The sequence below is a fragment of the Ursus arctos genome, unplaced genomic scaffold, assembly GCF_023065955.2.
Source record: "Ursus arctos isolate Adak ecotype North America unplaced genomic scaffold, UrsArc2.0 scaffold_4, whole genome shotgun sequence".
NCBI lineage: Eukaryota > Metazoa > Chordata > Mammalia > Carnivora > Ursidae > Ursus > Ursus arctos.
The window spans coordinates 21,303,912-21,319,265 of record NW_026623056.1 but is presented as its reverse complement, the minus strand read 5'-3'; the positions used below and the strand labels follow the sequence as shown (position 1 = coordinate 21,319,265).

At 38.4% G+C, this 15,354-nt stretch overlaps 1 protein-coding gene across 9 annotated transcripts in view; it reads right to left on the bottom strand.

Moving 5' to 3' along the window:
* Positions 1-15,354, bottom strand: part of TP63 (tumor protein p63) — a 222,474-nt gene that overhangs the window by 88,378 nt on the left and 118,742 nt on the right. The window contains exon 1 of one of the 9 annotated variants that reach the window (XM_057306693.1): positions 10,902-11,065. The exons of 7 other annotated variants lie outside the window; for them this stretch is intronic. In XM_057306693.1, coding sequence (XP_057162676.1) covers positions 10,902-10,943 — 42 coding nt within the window. In that variant the 5' untranslated portion in view covers positions 10,944-11,065. Of the gene's footprint in view, positions 1-10,435; positions 10,583-10,901; positions 11,066-15,354 lie in introns of those variants that run through there. One more of the 9 variants, XM_057306694.1, reaches the window with a different exon arrangement.

Here is a 15,354-nt window from a genome sequence, read left to right as displayed (position 1 = left end):
CTATGTCACACTATTTGAAACTCTCTCCTTTGCTCACTAAAGACCCAGCAAATAGGCACTCGGCCAGCTTTTCAAAGGCAAACTCCTTCGGTGCTCAGCCTTCACACTGGTGCCTGTATCCTAGCTCACCTTGCAGGTGTTAGCTCAATGTCATCCCCCAGGAGAAGCCCTCTGCCCAGGTGGATGTTCTCCTTTGTTTCACACAGTGACACAGCTCGAGCTTTCCTTTGGCATCACCTAATTATAACCGACATGAATTATCTGTACCAATTTATTTTTTTAATAGTTGTCTTTTCTGCTCGACCATAGACCTACGAGAGATTATATCTTGTTTATTACTGAGTCTCAAATCTGGTACAGTGTCTGGGGCACAGTAGCAGCTCAGGAAATATTTATTGAAAGGATAAGTGCAAATCATTTCAAAATAAAAGTCCCTTTCAGAAGATTTCTTTTTTTCATTCTAACACAACTAAGTGTTGGTTTTTATGCTGAAGGAAGTCTGCCTTCAAGTCCGATTCATGTCTTTACATACTACTGCCAAATGAATGTTAGGGTGCATCTCCGAATAATCTCTATGACCTTTACTCTGTGTTTTGCTTTGTTTTGGTAGGTGAGAACTGTGCTTTTAGCTTCAGCTTTTATGGGAACTAGTAGCAGAATAGCCAGTCCTGTCACTCACAAGGCAATGAGTAATACTTGGTAGCTCACACCTAGCTGGGAAGTTTATTAATGAGCTTCTACTTCCTTAAAACAAACACATACACGTTTTTGTGCCAAGGCAGTATTTTTTACCTAATGGCCTACAGTTTGTTTCTAATGCATCTAGGTCAGCAGTAAGAATCTAAATCTTTGTGGTTATATAATTATTCATTTCCTTGGGATGGTGTTTGTGGCCAAATGCAGACTTTTTTTTTTTTTTTTTGGGAAAGAAACCACCCAGAAAAAAGCTTAGAATAAGACGTTAGTTTCTGGTGGAGAGGCTACAAAATTTGTCCCTCCCTCTCTAATTTCCATGATTTTCTACCCAGTTAGCTAGAAGTCAGTTTAGAATAATGCCCTAATTAAGGGCTTACAATGTATGTTTTGAGGAACTGAGATTGTACTTTATCAGACTTACAAACCATTTCTTGCAAATGCTCTAAATTCATGACTTCATTTCGCAGACTTTATGATACACACACAGAGGTTGAAACATCAGCCTTGATTTACAAATAGAAAAGTAAAGCATGAAACAAGGAGTACACCGCTCAGTTTTACCATTCTATACATATTCAAATGAGAAACACTGTTTCCTGCATTCTAATTTGCTTTTGCTTGTCAAATTCTTTGCTGATTGCTACATTTTTCCATTGTATCTGAGATTAAAGTTTTCAGTGATTTACTACGCTTTGTAATTAGACATGGTGACTTATGTAACATTGGAGTGTTCCTTTAAGCTGTCACTTGTAACTGCAAAATAAAACTGAAGTTTCCAGCTATGCAGAAGACATGCCTTACTTTGAAAAGACAGCGATCTATTCATTTCATCCTATTTACCCCATTATGAAAGTAACAATCAATCAGTTTAATAATTACAACAGCTCCTTGGTGTCTTATTTGAACATGAAAAAACAAACAAACAAAAAACTAGGACACCATGTTTAAGAACAAAATGACTTAAAGATTTCTCAGACATCCTTTAATAACCATAGAAAATGAAACAGGAAAGTGTTTGCAAATCATCAAGCTTATTCACCCAGAGCAAACCACCCAAATCTCTGGTGATGATCGAGAGACATGTAGGCGACAAAATGAATCAGGGAAAAGTGAATCAGTGTAGAAGCAAATAAACACTTTTAAGAAGTGACTGCAAAGCAAGATAAAAATCTAATCTATTTCATTTTTTAAAAAGTCAAACACATTCTCTGTCCTCATGGGTAATCAATGAAATGAAAGCAGCATACACTTTACACTGTTTACCTCTGTCAGAGTACGAGTCATTTCTTACTCAGGAAACTTCCCTGTCCTTTAAAAACTTTCTTGCCACTTGAAGTATAATGGAAATAAATACCTGGGCTCATTTAAAAAAGAGAGAGAGATTGAGAAAGACTTGTAAGATGTCAAGGAAAACCATGCCATTCAGAAATACAGGTGAAGACAAGGCTTGTACGGTGTATGCAATCACTTTGCTTTTTGCACGGGTCGGTTACAAAGAGCCATTTCCGTAAAAGTACATCAATATGCCATTTTTTAAATCTGAAGATACCCCTTCATGCAACAGCAACAGATGCATGCTTCCATCACCTCCAGGGGCATCGTTTGGTGGTCCCGGAGTGGATACAGAGATAAATACCACACATCCCCCATTCACCAGGAGTCTTCAGTCTAGAATTGGGGAGAAGGTATCTGGTCCATAGGGAGAGCAATGAAGGATGAACAGAGAAGGACAAAAGAGTTCAGGGGACAGAAGTGTTACTCTGAAAGTTGGGGTGGTGGTGGCAGCGAACCTGAGAGGGTGAAGGGGGTGAAGTAGCCTCCCAGCAGGTCCTTAAAAACTGGAAACAATTTGACCTGAAGACAAATATCTGGGGGGTGGTGTTGGAGTATAGAAAGAAGCCAGGAGAAGTACTTTCTCCGGAAACTTACTATTCTGATTTGCAGCCTTTCAAGCACTTTGGGACTGACCATTAAAATCCTTTCCCAGCCTGAGGCTTATTATGGGCTTTCGACTTCACCCAGTGTCACCATTTCTCTCTGTGTCTGTCTGTGGAGTCCTCAACCTTAGTCTGGTGACAGTCTCGCATGGTCTATTTAGAAGTAATCAAGCCATTCCCAAAACATCTGATGTTGCGCGTTGAGAGGGTAATGGTTTTCCTTTTAATTCTGATTCCATCAATAGAGTGACACTAATCCAGACTGATTTGAGTAAACAGGGCATATTCTCCATTGTCTCTGTGATCTGAGAAAGAATAAACTTGAGAAAGCTCACTGCCTGGATTGGAAATGGCCCCTTTGGGTGTTTTTGCGCAAGCTTGAAAGGAAAAAGAAAATGCCTGTACAGAGTTCTTTCCAAGGCAAGCTGAGTTTGGGGGTGGTAATTCTCATCGGGGTATTATACTAAACTGCACCTATTAGTGGCTTTAGCACCAATAAGAAAGTAGAACTATTTCTTTTGTAGTGTTTCCAGAAGAGCTGACGAGAGTGTTTCATAAATTTCCGCCTCTGGCAACACACCACAGCTTGACTCAAAATTCCCTCTTTCAGCTTTTATAGGAAATCTTTTTTTTTTTTTTTTTTTTTTTTTTTACCATTGAAGAAACACAGACAAGATGCAATTCAGATCACAGGTTTTGCATGAGATATCGATTTACACTCTACTCGTTCCACTAACATTCCAAAAATGTTTTATTGCCAGTTATTCCCTCACCTAGAACCAACATGGGCTTTACCTTAACACCAGTTACTGAATTTTAAATTGACAGGTAACTAGTACCTGGTGAAGCCATCTTGCCGTCTACATGACAGCCTGATTTTACTTTGTCTTTGAAAAACAAACGTAAGCAGGGTGTATAAACTTAGTCATTATCAAATAAGAAATACATTTAGAAATGAGAACTTCCCAAGATTTTTTTTTTTTCTAGAATATGGAAAGGAATGCCTTTTGAATAGAATAGGTGTGCTATATTATTAGACCAAGTCAGAAAATCGAATATGGGGAAGTATAAAGTACTGTTTCTGAAAAGACTTTACAGGCACTTAATTTAACTACTGAGTTCTGCAAAGGAGGTTGGAACCAATGTGGTGGCTTCTGGAACGTCACTGTTTCCCCTATTGTCTGCACAAAGTTGAAAGCAGGACAATCACTTTTCAATATTGGATATTTTCAAAATCCGCTTTATGTTAGTGGAGGGTTAGGCTTGTAGGAAAGAGACAGGAATGAGACACAAGCTTGGACTTTCCCCCATTTATCAGAAAGGCCAATTCTCCCTCCTGCCTGCCTCTTTGCATTTAAATCAAGTCACTGAGTTACCTCCCCCAAGAACCTACCCTCACCTACCCCTCTATTATCTCCTTAATTGCCTACATTTTCTTCCTGGGTGAGATGGAAGTGATGAAGGAGGGTGTGGAAGGAAAGGATATTAATATGGGTGAAGACATGTCTTCCCCCCATATTTCTGTTCAGATCCTAAATGCAAATGTGTATCCTTGTCCAAAGTGAAATTTGAAACGTTTATGGCAAAGATTTTTTTCATTTGAGGCACCCAAATCTTTATTTCTTTATTGTTGCTTTTTGTTTAATTGAAGGGGTAGGGGTGGTGGTGTTTGTTTCTTAAATGGAACACTCATATTTGCTTCTGCTGTATTCTTTATCAACTGGAATTCTTATCTTCAACAAAAATCATACTGGGTGTATTCGCTCACATTTAGCTCCAGAATTACTATTTGCATTTAGAGCAGCGACCAGAGAAAGTTTTCTCATCCTGATTCTAAGATGACCATTTAATAGAGTTAATCATAATTAACATTAAAAAATCAGTCTGGATTTTGTTCCTAGCTTTGATAATGTAAAAATGTAATTGCTGAGTCCCTAGAAGATACCTTATCTGTTTCTGCAGAGGTCTAAGGAAAGGGATCAGGAGACCTTCAACTTCACCCCGCCCCATCATTTGGTCTTATTTTGGTCCTTCCCTTCAGGATGACACTTGTCATGCCTACAACATGTAGACAGAGTTCTGAATCTTGAATTCTGAACATTGTCCGTACTCTCAAAGCAGTCACAGGTTCGAGTTCTTAGGAAGATAGAAGTCCCTAGCATATTATGTCACTGCTTCTACAACAACTTTCCGTTTTGACATACATACTAAATACAGATCTGTGCTGAAATCGATGTTCTCTTTCCAAGTCAATATATCATGCTCTTTCATTTGGTCCTGTGCAGTTCTTCCTTGTACTTTTAGGAATTTTCTCATCTACCCAGAATGACCTTCCTTCCCCACCTTGGCTAAAATCTGGTCCTCAGATTATATGAAATGCTACCTTCATCATGAGCAGTTTGAACCCATTTGACTGTTTTGAGAGGCTTCAGTGTCTCCTACCACTTTCTGTTTCACACTGAAGTCATTTATAATTTCTTATGTGGACCCTAGAATTGTGAATTCTCAGACACGAGTCGCTGCAACTTATTCACTTCTGCTTTCCCTATAGTGCCTAGCCCTGTGACTGTACTTAATTAGCTCTCAGTAAATGTTGGGTTGTAAGGAAATGCTTCTTTCGTGGAGGAAATAATCTAAGTGGCTTGTAGGTGAGATATCAAAATTACTGTCTCTGTTTACAACCAAATTTATATTATTTTTCCATTTGGGGGTAGAGGTTGGGGGAAATAATGAAATGAAGAGTGGATCTTTATTTGTAGGGTGACCATATACTTTGTCATCTAAGTGGAACCCTTTTGAAAGTGAAAGTGGTTCTATTCATGATTACATTTGAATAGCAGGCATACATTAGGACAAACTAAAGCCAATGGTTCCCAATTTATCAATGGAAGAGACCATAGCTATTAAAGAGAGCAACAGACAGAGAATGCGTAAATTGTATAAGACTTTAGACACAATCCATTTCTACCCTTCCCAAGTTTCCAGAGAAGTGGTGAATATTCCTGCAAAACAGACAGCCAATGTGTGATGCAGAGAAATGCATGTTTATGCTGCGAGGCAGTCTTGAGCAAAGCCCTTTATTCTTCCCAAATGTGCCCTAGCACGGCTCCAATTATACCACTCCTCTGTTCAAAATCCTTCCATGGCTTATCACTGCCACAATAGTAAATGTGGCATGGCCCTCCAAGAGCCACTCAATCTGACATTTCTAACTTTATTTCCTAATTTTTTCATGCTTTCAATTCCATCTGAACTATTGACATCGCTGAGTACACGCAGCGTTCTCTGCGTCTCCACTGACGCTTGTTTCTTCACCCCAAATCCTCCTTCCCGCTCATACTTCAAGGACTTAGAAAGTTCTACCTGACCTTCCAAGTGCAGCTGCATCCTACTTATACATACAGACTTTCTTGATCCTCCTGTTTCGAGGTACTCTCTCTCTTTGATCCTTTATATTATCTTGTTCACACTTCTCATAGGACAATGAAGATCTGCCCTGTGTTATAACTGTATGTGTTCATTTCCCCTGTGAACGGTAAACTTCTTGGTGTAGGAACTGTTTCTTACTCATTTTCATATCCTACGTGCCATCTTATACGTAACAGATGCTCAGTAAACACTTACTTAAAAAGAGTAAGTTGATCCTCTAACCTACGTTTCTCCCCATTCAATACTAGTATTCATGACTATTGACAAAATTCAACTTAATGAAAAAGCATCAGTGAAAATTATAAAATGTTGAGAGAGGTAGCACATCAATAAACTCCGTTTTACTATTTTCTTGTGCCTCCAAATTGTGTTCTTAAGAGAGTAGGAATTAAATTCATAGCTTCAATTCAATTCAATTCAATTCATAGCTTGGATCTACTGTTTTACCTTGACACTTCAACCCATTTTCTTCCAGAACCCAAATCCATTACTGTACTGGATGTTCTGCATAGGTGACTCAGTCCACTAGATTGGCACTGGACAATAATGTTCCATCAGTCATCTGACTTTTTCATCATATATTCAAAAGGAAATTCTGAGTCCATTGGACTTGGAACACTTTTCATCTTCAGAGTAATAAGACTTTTATGGAAATAAACACGTTATTTTTCACAGAGGTATCTTTTGGTATCTATGTTCATTCTTCCTTATTTATTGACATAAAACAATTAAAAGAATAAATTAGGGTATTCAATTGGGGGGGAGTTTACTTTCAAAATATTACTATGAAGGGAGGACTTTTACTTACACTCCTCTATCCCAAAAACTCGGTTCTCACCTAAAACAATCATATGCACCTCAAAGAAAGCTCAGGAACGTCTATTGTAACATATTTCTCATCCATTTGACCCATATCCTTCCTTGATAAATCTAAAATCTCCTAACCTCAGACTTATACTCCCTTAATAGGAAGAATATAGAATCCAAATTCCATACATACTCATTGCCTAAGAAAATTTTAGTAACTTTGCACTCAGAAGATGCATGTGGAATGATGAAAAGGCAACCAATATTTTTTTGGTTGCCATAGCTAACTAGACATTCATTCATGTTTCTTAGTTTACTCTCCATACCACAGTTGAGGATCACTGCTCTTCTAAAAAACAAAACAAACCAAACATGCTTTTTCCTTATCTAGATAAAGGATAAGTGATTTATTATCACCACTCATTTTTCCAAAAGTAGCAAAAGAAAGTATGATCTATGATCTGTGATCTAAGATCTCTTTCTCCCAGTCCCCTCTGGGCTTGAGGGCAACCAATTGTAAAACAAGCAATGCAATCTAAGACCACAGCATGCAGTGAGGAACACAGCCTGGCTGACAGCTAGCTTAAATCTGCAGCTTCTGCTTCTTCCCTACTCTGCTTTTACCTATAGCGCTAAACACCTCAGAAGCACAACATGGGAAAGCTTGAGATAAGACATTTATTGACAATTAAGAGAAAAATCACTCCCATGAGAAAAACGTCTCTGCGAGACAGCATTAGGGTAGGAAAGACTCTTTCCCTTGACCATGCAGGTCCAGAGGTCAATTAAATGGCAAGGTCCTCAACTCTGAGATCTTGTAGTGCTGCCTTCAAGTTACTCTTCTTGTTCTCAAGTAGATTTGCACATCAGTTCTTTATGTAAATTTTTTGGGGGCATTTGCTGTGAATTACAATAGCCCCTTCCAGAACGCATTCTATCTCTCTTGATATGAAAGAGAAAAAGGTTCAATTAAACAAATGGGACTGACTTATACATCTATGGCTTTCTCTACTCCAGAAAGAGAGATCATTGACCTTGATTTGTAAAATGCGGCGTCTCAGTATATGAGCCTTGAAGTCTCGTTTAGTTCTAGAACACTGGAACCCATTCGCCAAAGTACCTTTCTATCTTCACACAGAAACCCAGATAGAGATTTTTAATAAAAATGTCCTGGGGCGCCTGGGTAGCGCAGTCGTTAAGCGTCTGCCTTTGGCTCAGGGCGTGATCCTGGCATACTGGGATCGAGTCCCACATCGGGCTCCTCCGCTGGGAGCCTGCTTCTTCCTCTCCCACTCCCCCTGCTTGTGTTCCCTCTCTCGCTGGCTGTCTCTTTGTCACATAAATAAATAAAATCTTTAAAAAAAAATGTCCTAAATGTCCCTCTAAGGAGGATTTGAGAGTCTCTGTCTGTTCCCCCCCCCCCATGTGCACGTGCACACATACAAATGCACACAGAGCCCAGTTTTTTGGCAAGAAAGTTGAACTAAAACTTGATCTGTGAAAAATTTCCCTTCTTTTGATTCTCTCTTTTCAAATCTGAGACCAGTCCCAGAGGCTGTGTCATTCCAAGCCTGGTCCACTGGAATGGTGCTTGCTTGAGGCCTCTCTCCATTGTAACCCAAGGGTGGCTCCTTCAGCCATGCCTGTTACATCCTGCTCATGTTCTCCGCCCTTCCGGACCCCTTCCTGTTCACTAACAGCTTCCCCAAATCCAGCTCTGCTTGGAGGGAAAGAATTGGAAATTCGTGGAACAGGGAGTAGAAAAGGATCAGTGTTCCTCTACTGTTTTTGAGTTATCGACCCAAAGAAGTTACTAACAAATTAAATTAAAAAATTATTTGAAGTCAGAGATTGGGTTATAGTTTCAAAGTCATTTTCACTCTCATGGAGAGTTACAAGCCTCTGTATTCTTAATTTGTCCAATTTTTAAACAATTTTTATGTGATAACAGATCACTGTTTCTGTATTGATGGTTACTAACGAATGTTATCTCAAGACGAATCCTAAAACATTAACAACTTTTGCATTAAATTTCCGGATTCTCAGGGCCATGCGGGTCCCAGATACAGAACTGCATTTCTACAGAGGACTAAATATTAAAACGTAACCCTATACAGCAAAGGAAGCTATTCTTAAGCAATAGGATGAAAATGAAGGTATAAAAATTACTCATAAAACACACATTAGTGGAAAGATATAAAATTCACCACAGCAATATACAAAAAGATGCAGGAAGATAGAGAAATGCAGCCATATTTTTTTCATAGATATCCTGTTACACACATTAGCAACATTCCAAGAGAAAAGAGACAACTTGAGCACCTGACTATACACATTTACCTAAAGTTTTGAAAACTGCAAAGCCATGGAAAGGTATTTTCTCTCATGGTAAGAGTGTTATACGCTCACATAAGACATGATTCTTTCGCCTCCATAAAAGGCAAGAATTCCTACCAGTATCTTCTAAGCAAAACATTTACTCAGTTTTTCCCTTCATGAGAAAAAAATCATTGCTTTCCACTTTGCATCAACTTCATACTTTTCTTATAGATATCTCTAAACCACCTTTCCTTTCTACCCCTTCCTACTTAGGCACGAAGGCAGATCCCAGCCTGCTCATAAATATATGTGTGAAATAGCGTGTGGACAAACACAAAGTCAGATATGATATGACTGACAGACCACATCTCTAGTGATTAAAACTGGCCAACATGGGATCACATAGAAACAAGAACATCTTTAAAGTCTCCTCCATTTTTTTATAACCGTTTGGTAACATTTTAAGCTAACTTTCCATATTAAAGCAAAACAAGAAACTCAAGTTTCTCCGCTGAGGACAAGCATGCCTGCTTGAATGTTTTAAAGGAAAATAGGCACTTCCTTTTCCTTCTGTGGATAACTCGATATTTCCCCTGTTATATTTACATAGTTCAGGTGTCTAGACAATAGCACGGTCAATATGACAGTGCAGGCCCTGCTTTGTCGCCCTTTGAACGACTCTTCCTTTTGCTGTGTGCACCCGAGTCTTATGCGCTTTGTTTTGATTTTTAAGGAGCTCAGTTTGAGCACTCCAGTCTACTTTTCCAAGCATTCGCCTGCAAGCATTTTCATCCGAAACACTGAACTCAGGCTCACCACCCGCGCCCCCCCCCCAATCTGATTAGTGTCAACACAGCTGCCCTATTCTGAGGAATGTAAACTAATATTGTTGTTAGACCTCCCTCAACCTTAGGAAACTTCCTCAAAGCCTTGCAGTCTCTTCAGGAGTTTTGTTTCCGTATCCCTTTGCCTAGTGATTTAAGTCCCTGAGACAAATTTGAGGAGAGATCAGAGAGGCAAATCAATTCCTTACATAAAATCCTATATGCTGTGATACCCATTGCCATATACGCATGTATAAATATTTAATAATGCATCACCCCCAAGTAACTTTGTCATTATACAGTGAAAGTCTTAAGTCAATCACCAGACAATAGGGACATTACTCAAGTCCCCTGAGGATTTAGATGGGTCTCTGGGTTGATAGAATTCAAAATGAAGATGGTTTTTAGAAAAAAAAATCTCACCTGGATTATTTTGAAAAAGCTTCATTTGCTTTTAGGATGAAGTCTGGAGATAGAACTGAGAACTTAACTGAGTTAAGACAGTCAACTAATTTGTCCTACTGGTACGTGAATACCCAACAGAGGAGTCATTTCCATGTATCCAGCAGAATGTGAGCTGTTCTCCCAGTCTGTTCTTACAAAAAGTGATTTTACAAACTCCTGAATATTGGGTTTCTTCAAATACATAACGTCACCCAGAAATTTTTCTTCTCCCTTTTCTCCTACTATTTCATCTCCTACTTAAAGGAAAAAAAAAAAAATCTTACAGTCACCACAGAAAACAATAACCAAGAAAAGGAGATTCCTATACACAATTTGCGAAAACATTACATTGGGTGACCAAGAACCACAAATATGTAAGCTTTTATTTAAAAAATAAAAATAAAAAAGCATCTCTAAATGGAGTGCTAAAATCTAAAATCCTTACCTCACTAAATTGAGTCTGGGCATTGTTTTCCAGGTACAACATGTTAGCAGTAAGATTGATCAATGCCGCTGTCCTCTCTTCTGGCTCCAGGATTTTGCCAACCCCCCCACCCCCTCTGAGACCCTGACAATAGGAATCTACTAAGAAGATAACAGAACTCAAGTCCCTCTCTCTCTTTCTCTCTCTGTACATAATTTTAGGTTCCCTAATATATACCCAACTATAGGCATGAGGGGGCGGGACTCTTCTCTTTACCTGTCCAATCCATCAACTTCCACCTGGAGTCCTCCACTCCAATGGAGTGAGGCCTCTCCCATCTCATTAAGTAGTTAGAATTCCTTATCACCAATCTTTAAAAGAAAAAGAAAGGAAAAAAAAAAAAAAAACACCCAGGAGAGAGACAGGTAAAACTTTCCCTTGCCTCTTTCACAAGAAAGTGCTCTCTCCTAAAAACAGAACAAAATCTCCCCAAACAAACCACAGACCCGTACCGCCACCAGGACTTAGAGAAGGCATTTCAGAAGGTTAGTTTACACCTTGCAACTGAAAAGTAAAACTTCAGGGAAAGCAGTTGGAAGCCTTTTTTTTTTTCTTTTTTTTTTTTTTTAAACTTGATGTGGAGTTTTAAGAATGACTACATAAAGTTAGTAATTTCTAACTAAATACTAAATGCTCAACTCCATTTCTAAATACTCAAATCCATGGTTATATTTTCTCAATATAAAAATTAAAATCCACTGCCGGATAGCTAAAAAATTTGCAACTTACTCTCCACAGAGAAATGCCAGTGGTTTAACACAGAGCTATGCCAACATCAGCCACTTCATTTTTCAGAACATAGTCAAAGAACAATTTAAACCATTGGTCCCGTTAACTTGTAAAAACAAACAAACATCCATATTATGTACAGGAAATAGAAATCCTGGGAAAAGTGCCATTTTTTTTAAGCTTTAAGGAAAAAAAAAAAAGCACCACTTCTTTTTATCATCATTTCTTAGGACATGGAATCAATACAATGGCTTATCTATTTAAATATTTTCTCTATTATATCTAGTTTTCATTAATGCTCAAAGGCATTATCTTTTTCTATAAACAGTTAATAAATTACGAATAGAAAGAATAAATCTGGGGTGCCTGGGTGGCACAGCGGTTGGGCGTCTGCCTTCGGCTCAGGGCGTGATCCCGGCGTTATGGGATCGAGCCCCACATCAGGCTCCTCCGCTATGAGCCTGCTTCTTCCTCTCCCACTCCCCCTGCTTGTGTTCCCTCTCTCGCTGGCTGTCTCTATCTCTGTCAAATAAATAAATAAATATAATAAAAAAAAAGAAAGAATAAATCTTAAAGTGTGAACAAACAATTGGTTTTTGCCTTAAAATATATTTACATAAATACATAAGAATATTACTGTAGAATCTGGCCTTGGCTACCATAATTTAGTGAAGATGAAATGCACCCTGATGGTTCTGATCTGATTCACTAACATCCTCTTGTTACTGCTGAGTATTCTAGGTAATTCAGTTAGATGGATCAAAATATCACTCCCTAACCCCCATTTGGAAGGCCAAGTCCCTCTATCCTACCTGAAAGGTACAACTGGACAAGACAGCTAGAAGTGGATACTTAGATTTTTTTTTCCTAAAATTTAAAAGATAAGAAGGTTAGAAGAAAATTAGAATCCAGGCTAGGTTGGTATATAAACTCTAGAAATGAAGTTTGCCAATATATTCATGACCTTAGATTTGCCTCCTTTTTACTTTTATTTTTGCATCCATTAAATGCATATACATAAAGAATAATGTGATTATTGCCATATTTATTTTAAAGCCCGTGAGTCACTGGTAAGAACGCTTTTTTTTTTTGCAATAATTTTCTGTAACATCATTTGAAAATCAAGTGTCCAAGAATATGATAACACACTGTAACGCTACAAATTTATATCAGACATAATGTGCATTTTTTTTCCTCTGAAATATTAACCAAATGAGCTCTGGGTACAAAATGCACTATAATTATTTGTATCATGTATTTAAATTCTATACCCACTGACAGCTTTTGGGTCAACTGTGAAAAGAAGATTGTTGCTTCCTTAATCTGTGTTCTATTCCAGTGGTTCAAAAACTTAGGTGACCCTGGGAATCATCCAGGGTGCTTCTTAAAAACAGATGTGTGGACCCGGTCCCAGCTGTATTTTGTGCAGCCCATGAGGCAGTTCTGAATGAATCAGGCTTGGGAATCAATGCTATAAAGTAAACGCCATTAGGACAAATGTCCAGAGTCAATATTGGATCATTTTTTTTACAGTAATGGGGTAGCATAACTTTTTGAACCCTAACTGTAGGGTTCACAGACTCAAATGTGGACAATGTTCTATTGAAATGTAAACACATTTCATCTTTTACAAAGTCAAAAGATTCCCAGCAGGATTTGATGGGATAAAATGCCAAAATCTTTCTACTGACCAACCCAGGCTTCAGCACAATCAGGTCTGAGGATGACGGTCTATGTCTAACATGGCTACTAAGATTCTGGACAAAATCTAAGACACGTGTATCTTATCTATCTATGTGCCACTGTTATTTGGGTGCTTTGGGGATCTGAGGGGAAAGAGCACCACTAGGGGTTACAGGAATAACTAGAAAATACAGGCTGTAATCCCAGCTCTGCTTTTAGTTAGCTCTGTGCCTCTGGGGCAAGTCACTGAACCACTCTGGATTCAAGTTCCTCATTGTGAAATGAGGGGCAGAACTAAATGATTTCTAAAGACCATTCAAAGGGAAGAGTCTCTGTCCAGAATCCATGGAAGCAAGTTAGAGGCTTATTTGCACTCTTCTTATTTTACTTGGATATTTAAATAACAACCTGCTCATCTCCAAACTGTGCAATTGAAGCCATCAAGTTGTAAAGCTACCAAGATGCTTAAATGACTTAAAGAAAAAGGTACAGTGTATTGTGGGGGAAGATCTGTGTTTTTTGCTTTTAGTATCCTCATGATAAAAAGTAAGCTAATAGTTACCAATTCATTTAAATTCAAACTTAACACACACATTGCCATAAAAGAGTTAACTAAAGTGCATCTGATAATGTTTCATTTCAGAATTGGTATATAAATATCAGGCATTTACTTAAGCAGGAGGTTACAGAGAAACAACAATTCTCTGTACTCCCCACGCAATAATGCTTATCCTGGGATCTCAAAAGTTTAGTAATGTGCATTAATTTTCCTAACGACTTAGTGATGTATGTAAGTATTATTATCCCCATTTTGCAGATAAATAAACAAACTCAAAGATTTGAAGTGGGTTTCCCAAGTCCGCAGGAGACGGAACAACTCTGTTAAGAGCTCACAACTTTCCATTTTCAGCCCTTTCTCCCAGATTCCTCAAAGCTTCGTGGCCTCAAAATGAGGGGTCAGTGCTTCCCCTTGGTGGGAATGCCACTGTTGGATATCCTGTGCACTGGGAAGAGAAGTCATCCAAGATGTGGGATCACCATGTCTGATTTCCAGAAATAATACTGCTAACATTTTGTTGGCTAACCTCCTGAACAGTTACTCCTGTAGGAGCTCTTTATATTTTATAGATAATAACCCTTTATTATAAGCACTGGAAATATTGTCCTCTGTGTGCATGTGTGTGTTTGGTTTTTCAAGCTTATATATAGTTTTTTGGGTTGCTTTCTGGTTTAGAAGAATCCTAATTTTTCTATAGTCGAATTTATCATTTTTCCCTTATGGCTTACTCTTTTTCTTTTTTTTTTTTTTTAAGATTTATTTATTTGTCAGTGAGAGCTAGCAAGAGTGAGAGAGAGTGAGCGAGTATAAGCAAGGGGACTGGCGAGCAGAGGGAGAAGCAGACTTCCCACTGAGCAGGGAACCCAATGTGGGACTCAAACCCAGGACCCTGGGATCGTGACCTGAGCCAAAGGCAGATGCTTAACTGACTGTGCCACCCAGGTGTCCTGACTTATTATTTTTTAAGCATAGTTTGAAAGGCCTCTCCCAGCCCAACATTATAAAATTCTTCAACCATATTATCATTTCAGATTATTATGGTTTTTAACATTTTTTTCACATGCAAATCTTTTAACTCTTTGGTATATTGGTACGAGAAACAAGTGAAGATCCACTCCCTCCCAAACAGATTACTTACCTTTACCATTTTATTAAAAATTTTTTTTCTCTCTGATTTGACATGTTATCTTTATAATATACCAAATGTCAGTGGTTCCATTTTCTATCTCTATGTAAGAAGGTTAAGCAAGTGTATGAATCTTTGGCACACATAAAACATTTGCTTGAACTTCTTAATCCACGTGTGTGAAGTTGGGTAGGTAGGGAATAATATGGTACCTACAATACTCTAAAAAGTAAAAAAAAAAAAAAAAAAAAAGAAGCAATTTTGTGTTCCTGGATCTATGTCTGCCCCCAGTGGTTGGAGGCAGGTGTAGAGTGTGG